The sequence below is a fragment of the Lycium barbarum genome, chromosome 1 (assembly GCF_019175385.1).
Source record: "Lycium barbarum isolate Lr01 chromosome 1, ASM1917538v2, whole genome shotgun sequence".
In the NCBI taxonomy this organism is placed as follows: Eukaryota; Viridiplantae; Streptophyta; class Magnoliopsida; order Solanales; family Solanaceae; genus Lycium; species Lycium barbarum.
In genome coordinates, this window is record NC_083337.1 from 53,775,096 (window position 1) to 53,789,863 (window position 14,768).

General features: G+C 39.5%; 1 protein-coding gene across 1 annotated transcript; it reads left to right on the top strand.

Annotated features, from left to right (window-relative positions):
- The first annotated feature begins 1,496 nt into the window (after window positions 1-1,496).
- On the top strand, window positions 1,497-2,489 carry LOC132611827 (uncharacterized). The gene is made up of 2 exons (XM_060326195.1): window positions 1,497-1,852; window positions 2,069-2,489. Exons 1-2 carry the CDS (start codon window positions 1,497-1,499, stop codon window positions 2,487-2,489), a joined length of 777 nt encoding a protein of 258 aa, XP_060182178.1.
- The last annotated feature ends 12,279 nt before the right edge of the window (window positions 2,490-14,768 follow it).

The window sequence follows — 14,768 nt, forward strand, 5'->3', positions numbered from 1 at the left end:
TCACGTTCACTTTCTCATATGGCCCTCATTACATAATCTGGGGCCAGTCAAAATCTTACGGATTCCGAAACTTTTTCGTAACACGTCCTTCCTTCTATAATTACCATTTTACCCTTCCTATTCCACAATATTCACTTTTTGTCCTAAACTACCAAATTCCCAATAGTAACAATTATACCTTCGTCGCCATTACCTATAAGTACTCAAGTATCCGCATGTCCAGATTTTTCTCTTACCATCCGTACATACTAATCTACAGCAAAACTGATTGTTAACTTTCTGTGAATCATCCAACAGATCTTGTTCTTACTAACCTCAAAGTTTTATCCCTTTTTAACTCTTCGGACTGTTAATCATCTTTCTTACAATCGTTCTTCACATCGTGCCCAAATCTGTAGCTTCTCTAAAATGTCACATCCCACTTATCGTCTATTTACGATGTTCCCATTCCATACTTCTTCCAGTTAGGTATACCTAGTTATATGACCACATTTTGAAAATAAAAATTTGACCGAGTCTCCTTTACCATCCTCATTACTCAAAATCTGTACGTCACAAATATCAATAATACCTTACAGGGCATACAACTATATAACACATTCGAGCCATCCTGAACTTTCAATTTCAGATAACAAAACAAATACTTCAAGACTTGCCTTTATGTCTTTCCATGTCATCCCTTACCTTCTCCTGTCGCATGTAAAGCTCATATAAGGAATTTTATTTTCCTATAACTCAGCTCTATCGCACGATCTAAGATAGCAAGAAGGTCAACAATCCCTAGATGCCCCGTAGCCTCCTGTTTATAAATGTGGCGCGCTTCACACCATAAACAGGACTCTACCGGACACGACTTTGCAGACAACCCCTAGGACAAACCTGCTCTGATACCACTTTGTCACACCCCAATTCCACTAGGGTTCGCTCGGCTTCGGATATGGGGCCGGGTGCCCATCACACCCTAGTGGAATAGGGGTGTGACAATAACATCACTGATAATACTAAAAAGATTACCATCACTGAAGAAATTCCTCCAAATTCCAACTATGCTAGAGAAATTCAAACCCCTCCTGCACAGAACCCTAAAAACATTCAATTTGGGAACCCCCTACATTAAAGCCAAATTCACTAATCACAATGGTGTAGTAGCTTTCCTCTTCAACACCAGTGAATACTATGGAGTCATGTCCAATGAATGCAAGTTCACTCTAGTCAGAAAGTTCATTAGAACCCGCCCCCAAATTGAGAAACATCGAGCACGATTTGCTGAGAAAGTAATAGTTAAATGTATAGCTACTGTTGGAGTTTATGATTATCACACTGTTTTTATTAATTTCTCTAAAGAGGATGATTTGAAGACCGTGTGGTATAAACGATCTACCAAAATTGATGAAAAAGTTATGTGGTTGGAAAAATGGGCACTAGATTTCAAACCTGAGGAGGACTCTTGGAATTATGTGAAATAAATTGTGGCACCGATTGGTATCCCTCTGACCATGGATGTTGCCACTAAGAACAGAACCAGGCCAAGGATGGATAAGGTTAGAGTTGAGGTGAATCTGACCAAGACCAAATTAACTTCTAATTTTGTGGGTACTGAGGATACGAATTGTCCACGCAAAGGTTTCTACAAAAATCTTGAGTATGAGAATGTTCCGAAATTTTGTACACATTGCAAACTATTGGGACACTTAATAATCCAATGTGGAAAGGTTGAAAAGAAGAGGGTTGATGAAATGGAAGATATGGAAAAGAAAAACAACAAGCATGACAACAATATAACAGATGGAGAATTTATAATGGAGGAAAAGGAAAAAGAAGTTCGTCAACAAGAGATGCAGAAAGCTAAAAAGTAACAGGAGAACTGTGAGCACAAAGTAGGCCAACAAAAAGGAGAAAGGAATAAAGAAAAGAAAAAACCTACAGATAGTAAAAATAGCTCAACACTAAAAGAAAATCTTGACAGGATCAAGAAGAAGAAGAAGAAGAAGAAGAAGAAGAAGAAGAAGAAGAAGCCACCAAAAAAGAGAACTAATGTTAAGATCAAGCTTGCTCAAAAGAAAAATAGTAGCAGCACTGACATAGAAGAAAAGGAAGGTAAGGAATTAAGCTCCATAGGCAGTCACAAAATAACCTCTAATAATGAGAAGGGTAACAAGAGTGTGGAAAAGGATCAACAAGAAGAAGAAAGCACCAGAGATACTGGAGAAAACCAACAAAATAGTGATAAAAGTGTACAAGAGGTTGAAAAGGAGGCTAATATTAGGAATGAGGAAGGAACTGGGGATAATTTGACATTACATTGTGGAAAGAGTGTATCCTCTATTTTACCATCCCAGCTAAAAATATTGTCTGGTATCAATTTGGATGTTGACTTGAACCACAATGTTCTGGTTAGTTTTAGCACCCAAGATAAGGTTGCAACAATTAATGTGGAGAATGCAATGACAACAACAAAAATATGGCTCAGACTAAGGACTGTCTTCTAGATGTTGATGGTCAACAAGATCTTCATTATTTGTGTGATAAAACTGGGGTCTTACCTCCTAGGATGGGTAGAAAAAACACAAGAGGGTAAATAGAGAAAGAAAAAGAGCAAGATAACACTGCCCCTCCTAGCTTAAGGGAGGAAAAAAACAACTCCAATCAAGATGTTTCTTATGGTTAGTGCAATCATATAGAAAATTATGGGGTGAGGTCTAAAAAGGCCATTCAACGACTCAAAAGACTTGTTAAGAAGAACAAAGTTGATATGGTTTCTATATCAGAACCATTAATAAGCATGACCAAAGTGGAAGGTTATAAAAGATTTTTGGGATTCAACCACTGCATGACTAATTCAAATGGTAAGATTTGGTGTTTCTGGAGAGACAATTGTACTGTCTCTATCCTAAAAAATCATGAGCAATATGTTACCCTTAGCATCCATAAGAACCATGGTAGTGATAAAATATATGTCACAGCTGTGTATGCAAAGTGTACTAATACTGAAAGAAAAGACCTATGGAACAGCTTGGAAGATCTGCATAAGTTAATTAAAGGCCCATGGAGTATTGGTGGCGAGTTCAATGTCATTCTTCATCCAGAAGAAAAGCTTGGAGGATTATCCAACAAAAACTCCAGAAGCTTTGATTTTACAGAATGTATGGATTCATGTGGTATGTCAGATGTTGGTTTCAATGGATCTAGGTATACTTGGTGCAACAACTGGAGACCAAACAAGAGGATTTGGATAAGGCTAGATAGAGTGTTTATTAATGATGATTGGGCCACCAAGTCTGCTAACAACTCTGTTAGGCATTTAGCTAGAACTGGCTCTGATCACAGGCCATTGCTTTTTAAATGTGACAATGGACAACTATGTGGTCCTAAGTACTTTAAATTCCTGGATTTTTGGATTACTCAGAATCATTTTCTTGAGATTGTTAGAATGGACTGGAGCCAAAATGTTGTTCGGAACCTGTACAGATTCTTCAAAACAAGCTTAAAAGTGTGGCTAAAAGACTTTTGGCATGGTCAAGGGAAGAAATTGGTCATGTGCATGATCAAGTTGATACGTAGGAAACTAAAATGCAATATCTAGAAGATGAAGATCTTATACTTAGATCAGAGAATAGTAGACAAAAAGTTAACAAAGGGCATGCTGAGTATGTCTATTGGCTTAACAAGCAAGACTCTATCCTAAAGCAAAAGGCCAAGATTAAATGGTTTGAAGAAGGAGACACCAATAGCAAATATGTCACGACCCAAACCGATGAGTCGTGACGAGTGCCTGACCCTTACTAGCCGAGCACTCCTATGCTTGCATCTATTTCTCACTGATTATCCTGGGCCCATACACAATCCATAACTGAGTTATACTGTCTCTTGAACAATCAACACAAGAAACAACATCTTGAGAACTCACGACCAAAGTATACATATCAACATAATTATTGAGAGTAACAGTGCAAGCCGATTAGGCTACTACATATACTGTGCAACAAAAACAAGCGCCGACGAGGCTGCATAACATCACAACTACACATCACTGTCTACAGACCTCTATGGAAAACAGACTGTAGAAAGGACGGGACAAGGCCCTGCCATACCCAGATATGTACAGAGCAGAATAGCATACCAAAAAAGTGTCACTACCCGGCTAGGGGCCGTGACGGGTACCCGGGGCTAACCGCCGAGCACCGCTTGTACTAGTACTCCTTAGGCTTATTTAACAGTCATTTATCAGATTCATGCTCGATTTATAAGAAAGCCTGTTTTCCTTTAGAAACATAATGTTTTTATACACATGAGCCCTTAGGCTAGCAAAATAATATATATGTATATATTTACACAATGACCAGGCCGTGAAACCACATGACCCACACTGAGTATCTACGAGCCTCTATGAAATGACATCTACAATTGTACATAAAAGAATCGTCATAGGCACCTCCAGGACATGGGGTGCTTTCAACCAGCTAACAGCCTCTAAGAATCTGGAGCAAGATCTCCTCCCTGTCTACCTGTGGGCATGAACACAGCGTCCAAAGAAAACGGACGTCAGTACGAATATTTTACTGAGTATGTAAGGCAGAAATGAAATAAACAAACATAATAGAGGGACCAGGAATCATGAGAGAAAGCTATAACCTGAATGTATATCATGGACAACATATTCTCTACATATATCGCATTTCACATAATCATAGTATACATGCTATCACATCCCATACATCATCACATACGTCATATAAGTCATCACATATAACTGCACATCGTAATCCGCATCGTTACCCACATCTGGGTAACCCTCATATGTCTCCCACTAGTGGTGATCATGCCCGGCCCTCTAGGCTCGGTGTAAACATAGCAGCCCGAATTAGCGGTGACATGCCCGGCCATATAGGCGCGGTGGAATCTCATCACAAAATCATCATAACACATCACTATTACACATCTCATACCATAGCATCATGTTATCATTTCCTTGGTATTCCATGCATCCCATAGTCGTATTGCAAGTTATCATTATTCATCATCTTATTGTCATAGCATACATTAGCATTAAGATCATACATTAGGCTTTAAGGAAACCACACTATGTCGGGGTGACGTAAGGTCGTGAACCCCCGATTGTATTATGGACATTTTATGAGTATCATGCCTCGCCTTGAAGGAAATAAAGCATAAGGCGAGTGTTAACAATAATAACATCATTAGCATTGTAGGAACATCGTGCCACAATTTCTTGAATCTCTATACTCTAGCTCATTGTCATTATTATCATGCTTATAGGTGATTCGATATATAGAAGGACTCATAAGCTTCATCTTATAGAAGGATTATGGAAAACTTGAAGGATTCATGCCTTGTGAAAGAAGAGTTAAGCCTCACATACCTTTCTCGTTTAATCAATCTAGCGTTCGCTTATTCTCCATTAATGTCACGTCTCTACCTTCAAAAGAGGATTCATACTAACGTTAGTTAATCAACTATAAGAACGCACTACTATTTCTAGAGACAATTGGGCAGCACTTCCTTTGTTTATACTACTTTTCCCATATTCCATATCAACTCCCAACACTCACAACAACAATTACAATATAGCAATCAACAATCATCATTCATATACAATGACCATGATCCACCATTTCTCTTCATTTTTCCCACATTTATGGTTTTGGGTTCGCTATCGTATTTTCTCATGTATCACACTTATCTCATGGTCTACATGTCATTTATAACTTATTCATACTCACAGCACACTAACATTCCTGATTTGATTCAACTACCATTCACTCATGGCACTATTCACTCATTTATGACCCATTTGCTATGCTTTTCTACAATTCGGGTATCTTAGCCTTCCAATACCTTAAACAACATGAAATGGTCATGAAACAAACCTTGGATGATGGTTGAACAAGTCTTGAGTGGATTTTCTCCTCTAGCACCAAAACCCTATCTCCTCTCTTTTGGTTTTCTTTGAGGAAGATGAACTTTACTTGGGTTTCATACACTTTGATTCATGGATTATGTGTTGTTGATCTTAGTTTCCCTTTGATTTCTCTTGTAGTTGAAGAGTAGGGAGGGTTCTAGATGTTTCATGAAGTGTAGAGTGAGAGTGGAATGAAAAATGAAATGAAAAAGGTCCCTTATACTTAAACTTAAAATCTGCCGACCATATTATGCGGACCAAACATACGGTCCGTACTATTTATACGAACTGTATGTGTGGCCGTATGTTTGGTCCAGTAGTTGTTGGCCTTCTTGTACAATTATACGGTCCAACATACGGCTATTACAATTTATACGGTCCGTAGGTTGGGCCGTATAATGCCCAGTGATTTCGTTTTCGTTCTCGTTGTCTCGTTTGATCTCCGATCCTTATGGAACCTTCTTGGCACTTGTTTAACATCTCAACATCCACCTTAGGGACATTATTACACTTCTATAAGACATCATTATGCCATCATGGACTTGTTGCTCGAAATTCTTATCCGATACACAACGTATGATTCGCTTTCCTTAACAACTTTCTTTCCTTGCATTGTATGCCTTTAAAATCTCGTTAAGGGTCAGCTAACACTCTTTCTTACTCGTCAAAACATCACATATGCTATGTCCTCTGTTAGCCTATTCATTGTACATGTACGGGGGATTTTTCCAAGGTGTAACAAAAAGGCTGAAGCACCAATCCAAATAGAGCTCACTGGCGAAGGCTGAGGAGAGGTCCTACAGGTCTGGCTCACTAGGCTGGCTGTCAGAACCTGCGAGCATAAACGCAACGTCCACAAGAAAGGACGTCTATACGAAAAATTTACTGAGTATGCAAGGCATGAATAATAACATAGTAAGCGATACAGAGCATGAATTATAACATGATGGAAATATAGAGCATATCATGAGATAAAAGAGTAACCTGTACATCTGAGTGCCTCTTAAGGCGGAATCATGGATGCTCACTTTTATCTTTATAACATATCACACATACATACATACATAAACTGTCTGAATCAATAACATCATTTTCCCGCGTCCGGGGTAATCATCTCACGCCGCCCACTAGTGGTGCTGCCCGTGCCATATAGACACGATGTTATCAGTATTCACCTTTCATCTGTGTGTATGGCTACCTTCCATCTTAGATTTCAAGATTCCCAATGGTAGTGAAAATACCTTGGTTGTTGTTCGCCGTTACTTATAAATACTTGGTTATCGGTCCCCTTAGGATTTCCTCTTGCCACTAATAAGTAATAATCTACAACAAGTGCACATACATAGGAATCTCCAATAAAGACTCATATACCTATAGTCGATCGGTTACTAGTCTGATCTGGTGGACTATAAAGTGAAGTGTGCTCTTCGTCATCGTCTACCCACCATCTGCTCGTCTGGCCTTCATCAACTCTCTCATCTGAGTCTGAGGGACATGGATAATCGGGCAACTCCTAGTTTACCGACGGCGAGGATAAAGGGCTAAAGTAATCCGTAACACTCACCGGGATAGCTGGTCTGACGTAGTGCTCTGACACAGGAGCAGCTGGTACGGTCTCGGGGATCTCCTCCTCCGGTGTCCCAGACGAACCCTCAGACGGGTCCGTGTCATAACTGTTCCCTGAGGGGTCATCCTCCCTGGAAGTAAAAAAATCTGGAGGAATCGTCGCTGGGTCCTCCAAGGGATCAGTCTCAATGGAATAACCGAGGCTCCTTCTGGTCGGTCCTGGAGCCTGGGGTCCTGGATCTACTCTGGGGGCCTTCTAAGCACCCCCACTGTTAGAGGCTGGTCTATTCATCTTTCGTCAGTCTGCACTTACCTATAGGAAAAAGGGGGCAGAAACGATGTCTCCTAGACTCTGTCTCTATCGCATAATCTAAGATAGAAAGAAAGGCCAATGATTCCTAAATACCCTGCAGCCTCCTATTTATAAGTGTGGCCGGCTTCACACCCATAAATAGGACTCTACCGGAGACGATCTGTAGACCCAAATATGTACATAGAAGAATAGCATACCAAAAAGGGCTGAAGCTCCAATCCAAATAGAGCTCACTGGCGGCGGCTCAGGAGAGGTCCTATAGGTCTGGCTCACTCGGCTGGCTACCAGAACGTGCGGCATGAATGCAGCGTCCACAAGAAAGGACGTATATACGAATAAAACACTGAGTATGCAAGGCATGAATAATAGCATAGTAAGGGATACAGAGCATGAATAATAACATGATGGAAATATAGAGCATATCATGAGATAAAAGAGTAACCTGTACATCTGAATGCCTCTTGAGGCGGAATCATGCATGCTCACTTTTATCTTTAGAACATATCACACATACATACATAAACTATCTGAATCAATAACATCATTAGCCCGCGTCCGGGGTAATCATCTTACGCCGCCCACTAGTGGTGCTGCCCGTGCGATATAGACACGGTGTTATCATTATCCATAAGCCTCCCCCTACGCCCACCGTAGTGGTGCTGCCCGGCCATATAGGCGCGGTGTAATCATCTATAAGCTGCCCACTATGCCCACCGTAGTGGTGCTGCCCGGCCGTATAGGCGCGGTTTAATCATCATAACATAAGCATACATAAGAGCCCAATCAAACGCTACGACTCTATCGGAGTGACGTAAGGTCGGTAACCTCCGATTGTGCTATGGAATAATCATGACTATCATGTCTCACCTTGAAGGAACTAGCATTATGAGGTGGGACTATCAATGAAGAATAACATCAAGGGAAAGCATGGAACAAGATTATAATTCTCATAAAGTGTCAATTTATACACTTTGGAACCTTTAGAAAAAAGAGTCATCATCCATGAATAAAATTGAGGTTCAAGAAATCGTTTAACATTCTTATATTCATATTCACAATGAAACCAAAAGCTTGAGACCTTTAACATGAAACCATCATCGTCATCATAATCCTTATAGAAAACATCTTTTCCTTGTTATCATAAGAAACTTATTAAGAATCATGAACATCTAACTTTTGGAGGTAAGAAGAGGATGGAAACATATATGGAATCATAACTTAGGAATCATGCCTTTGAAAGAAAGGGACAAGCCTTAACATACCTGTTCAGTCTCTTAATACCTACACTTATCCTTTGGAGCGCGTAAATCTAAATTCGAAATAATTCATACTATAGTTAGGCTCATCGTCGTGTCCTTGTACTTGAGCTTTCAAATTAAACTACTTTATATCCTGCCAAAAATCGGGCAGTATCTCCCCTGTTTATATGGCTAACCTAAAATTATTATTCAGCAACCAACAACAATAACAACAACCACAACGACAATAACATCATTATCAACACCAAAATATTCCATAAAACACCCTACGTTCCATAACTAACCAATTCGCCACACAATTGTTTAACGACTTTACCTCCATAAATAAACCGAAATTAATGTTAATAATAAGAAATTCATACCTTACTCCCAATATTATTGCTATATCTTCACTTTTCTTCTTGGACTTAAGCCAAAACACGCCGCTGTACGATTTTATAATCGTAACTATACGCTGTCGGGACTGGAATTCGAAAATTATACTTTGATTTGCGTAAAAATTAATGAGTGGAAGTTGGTGGAAGTTTCCAGAGGTTAGGGGTGGATTAGAGGGTGTTTGGTTTCTGTTTAAGGGGATAAATCCCCTTTTATAAGTTTTTAGGCTCGTGTTGCACCGTCCTAAACAATGGTCAGCGCGTTCGCGCTGGCTTATTCCACTGCCTGCGCGTTCATTCAGTAAAAAGATCATAACTCTTGATCCTGCTTTTGTGTGAGGGCCCACAACATATGGTTGGAAATATAATTCAATTATCTACAACTTTAGTTTTTTGTGTATTTCCAAACTCCAAACTTATAATGGCATTGTGGCCTCTTTAAGTCAGATCACTCGAAAACATATCCTTAAATCACCCTTTTGGAGGGCTTATGCCCACATTTGGCGTAAGGGTCCTTCTTAAGACTTGCTCAACTTCCCATGTACTACTCATATAATTTTTCATATGTCCTTTATAAAAGCTCGGCGTGTGGGCCTCACTTTACGGTTACGAGGTCTGTTTATCAAATAACGTATAAACTGATTCACACCATATGGTCTCCAAATGTCATATATATACATATATATATATATATATATATATATATATATATATATATATATATATATATATATATATATATATACTATTATGCTCAAATCATATAATCTTCATCCCTAACCCGAGCCTAAGATTTGCTTCGCGCAGGCTATTTTCCTGGCCTACCATCCCAACTGTATTGAGGAGCGGTTTGTTGCATTGGAAACTGAACTTCATGAACTTCACTCTAGTCTTTTGTTTTGTCTCAAAACGCATCATGTTCTAACAGATACCCTTCCTCCAAGTCGGACCATCAACCCTAGTTTTCGAAATTCACCAACTTTCCAATCCTTTCGTGGCTTATCACCTAAACTAAATCTTCATGATCATAATTTAAATGCATGCAACCATACGTGCCCTTGAAAGTAACTCCAAAATCCACACTTGGGGCGGCCGACACTTACGAATTTCAATATATAGAACTATGGGGTGTAACATTCTTCCCGCCTTAAAACACTCATCCTCGAATGTTGCAGTATTGCCAACCCACGACATCATCTTTGATTCCTTAGAATGGTTATTCTTCCTTTAGGGTCTGATCACCATGTACTTGGGTTATACATTGGATTGGTCCCTCCTCGTTCTCTCTCAACTTTTTCATTGGACTAATCTATGCGTTCCACCACCTCTTTGTTTTTATGTACATCATCAGGTATCAACTAGTATCTCGCTCTCGTTCTGTCTCCATTATCGTAGCCTTGAATTTCCGTGCTATAACTATTCATCATCCTGCAAGTACTCCCTTTTTCTCGCTCCTTGTTTCCCTATTAGTGGTTAGATTCCTTGCTCAAATGCAACACCTTTTTGCGCTCACTCCTTTAATGACATCTAGGGCTATCTCTTTTTGTACCCTTTGATCTCAGATACGCGCTGTACTAACTCCTTGTAGCTCATTAGTCATACCCTCTGATCCTTTACATACTTGTCACAATCTCTCTTATCCTGTCACCGCAAATGTTGTGTAACATTACTTTATCGCTACTCAATTCAAATTCGTCTCCAAGATCAGTTATACCAATATCCTAACTATAATGTTTTACATGAATATATACATAATGTTCCCTCACTATTTATTATCCTTCGCAGTACAGTTACACTTATGACAAACTCATAATCCGAGCTCCAACTATTTTCATAGCTCACAACATTTTTTTGAGCCCCTACCAAACCTTTCCTTTAGTTTCTTTTCTTCAAGTCTTGGATGTGACTTGTGATGATAGGGCTATGGAAATTTCACACTTTGCCACATCTTCCTTTCAATATATTTGCACTTATCCGTGATTCCCCTGTACTGGTGATAAGCTAATTAGCTATTATCCCCTGTTGACTTGCCAGTGTTGCCTTTGTACCAATTTAATTGGGCATAACCTCACGTTGATGGTTACATAGTATTCCATAGTACAGGCCCTTATATTCAGTATAATTCTTATAATCGGTGATACTGTTTGCCAAAATTTTCATCCTTTCTCGCACCAAAACTTCCTTTTATTGCCACCCAAGGTGTTCTCTGGGTTCGTCATCCTTTTCATTAGTGTCTGTGATAGTAGCTTGGAGACCTTCCTTATTTTCTATTATTACCCTTTAAGATATAACGCTGCGTATTTAGGCGCAGCGCGAATCTTCCCAGTACAAGGGATTCGAACCACAGTCTAATAATGCCATGACTCGTGTTAATGTGAAGCGTTCTCTTGAACTATTAATCTCCTTATTTTCTATCATACTTTCTCCCTGGGCTTGCCTCATGGTATATTTATCTTCAATCCGTTTCTATCCCCGCTTAATACCTTCTTGGTACGCCAATGTTTCAAACTTTGACCTCAGGCTAATACATTTCTTTTTCTGGGGATTGGGAACGTCATAATTCCTTTCAAGTCTACCAAGCCCTTCCCCCCTTTTTAAGGAGGTCCTTGTACACCAGTAGCCTTCGAGTACCCATCATTTTCGATAAATATCTGCCACCCTTCACGATCTTTTTAAGATCGGAGTTCCTACATCAAATGGTTTGACTCGTCTGTTTTATTACTAGTTGCGATCTTGTATCCAGTCGGGATACTTATACAGGTCGGATTTACTTCTGATGCCTTCTTTACTTTCTTTTCACACCTTTGTCCTGTATGACTATTAATTTCTTTGACCTTCGAGTTAATGAGGACTTTGGGATTCATTACACCCTTTACAAAGTGTTCGAGTATGCTCTACTCTTTTACCCTTCGTCTTTCTTCCCGTCTTTGCCTATAGCATCTCTAAATTTTCTTTTTCTCACTTTGAGTTCCCTGTTTCACTTTACGTCTGTACCATACTATTAAGAGTCAATATTCCGTTTCCACTACTAATCCTTTCATTCTCTTGGCCCACTTATCTGTAATCCTCCCAAACTATTTTCTTGCATCACAGCTGCCCGTTTTATTTCTCCCAATATTCTGCTACTTCTTATTCTTATCACAAAATCCTTACAATTTAGACTCTCTTCCTTTTTTCGTTTATCGAGCCTTTATTTTTCTTTCTGACGCTACGGCCGGTTTGTCTTCCATGCATATTCCCTATGTATTCCATTCTATTTCCTCTATGATTGAATCTCTCGGTCTTTACAGGAATTTTTGTTCCATGTCCTTAATTTTCTAATTAATTGTGTCGACCCATCATCCTCGCTCTTATCTCGACGATTGATCGGTTTCTTATGGCCAAATCATTAAGGCATCCTTCTTACTCTCGTGGTTAAAGATTTCCAGTTACCTTACTCCTAAATGCTCGCTTCTTCCTTTGATCAGCCTATTAGTATACTTTCCCTACTTTCATCCTTAACCTTCCTTGGGTTCCTTCCTTGGGTTCCTTCCTTCTCAAGCGCTCTTCTCCTCTGGTTACTTACAGTATCGACCCCGAAGTTCGTAAAATATTCCTTTAAACGTGCAAATTTGTTCTATTCTTAAGTCATTCTTTTGGAAAGCTTCTCCATGTCTGAGGCGACCATGTCAATATGACTACACATTTATCCCTTTATATACCTCTCAAGAGCTGGAAATCTCTTAGCATCGTTGCAAGGCCTAATCATTCTTTCTCTTACTTCACATTCCTAGTTGTGGTCACTATCTTTTAGTCCCACTTATCGAAGCCTGTTCTCTAACCCCACACATTCCTCTTTTGTTCCATACTACCACACTTTATCCCTTTCGCATGCCTACCTTCGAATCTTATCCAATAGTCCCTTTCCTTGCCCGTCGTCTCTCTTGGAAGCTTCACTCACCCTCATTTCTTACATTTTTTTTGTCGACATTTTGATCTCCTTACCTTTCATATACTCACTTTCTTCCTTTCCCGGACGTCAGTGCATTAGAACTTTCCAAACCTAACTTGTAGTGAAAATAACAACAGCTTACCTGGTAACGTTTGTCACTTGAACTTCACTACCCTGTTTGATTAATGCCTTCCATATACCACAACATCGGTTGCTGGGATACACATACCCGTTGATACAGCCACATATGGGATATCATACGCATATATATATATATATATATATATATATATATATATATATATATATATATATATATATATATATATATATATATTCTAACGCCTCGCTTACAAAGTACTTCCGAATACTTTTCAAACCTATCCTAATTCTAAAGTTGTGATGCACCTTCTTTCTCTTTGTCGGCCAAATCCGCCTCATCCTTCGCGATCTTTTAAAGTTTCCAACCACTCCGCATACTCCAATTTCCCTTAGATTACTCTAATTTCCCATCTGCCTCTTATGTCTGACTTTGTAGGACTCTTAGTACACTTCCCTGGGGTCACCCATCCTAGTATTTCTCTCACCACAGCACGCTTAACCTTGAAACTCTGATGAAATCCGGTACGTCAGTGCTGGTATGATTGCACACACCTTACTACATGACCTTCATCACATCGTCTAGAGCAAGTTGAAGTCTTAACAGATTCCAAAACATTCTCGTAATGCATCTCCCTCCAAATTAGAAAGGATCTCCTACTCTTCCGACCAAACAAATACTATTTTGGCCTTTTTAATCCTCAATATTCACCTTTCATCTGTGTGTATGGCTACCTTCCATCCTAGATTTCAAGATTCCCAATGGTAGTGAAAACACCTTGGTCGCCGTTCATCGTTACTTATAAATACTTGGTTATCGGTCCCCTTAGGATTTCCGCTTGCCGCTAATAAGTAAAAATCTACAACAAGTGCACATACATAGGAATCTCCAATAAAGACTCATATGCCTGTAGTCGATCGGTCTCTAGTCTGATCTGGTGGACTATAAAGTGAAGTGTGCTCTTCGTCATCGTCTACCCACCATTTGCTCGTCCGGCCTTCATCATCTCTCTCATCTGAGTCCGAGGGACATGGATAATCGGTCAACTCCTGGTTTACCGACGACCAGGATAAAAGGCTAAAGTAATCCATAACACTCACCGGGGTAGCTGGTCTTGTCACACCCTAATCTTGATAGGGCATGACGGGCACCCGACTCTCATCAGAGTCGAGCGAACCCTTAAACATTCGCTCTATCCAAAACCTGTAATTTCAAAAACTTTTAAAAACATGAAACTTTTTCACATAGAGATCATTATCTTTATACTGATTATGAAAACTTTCAATCAATTAAGTACTTTAAACC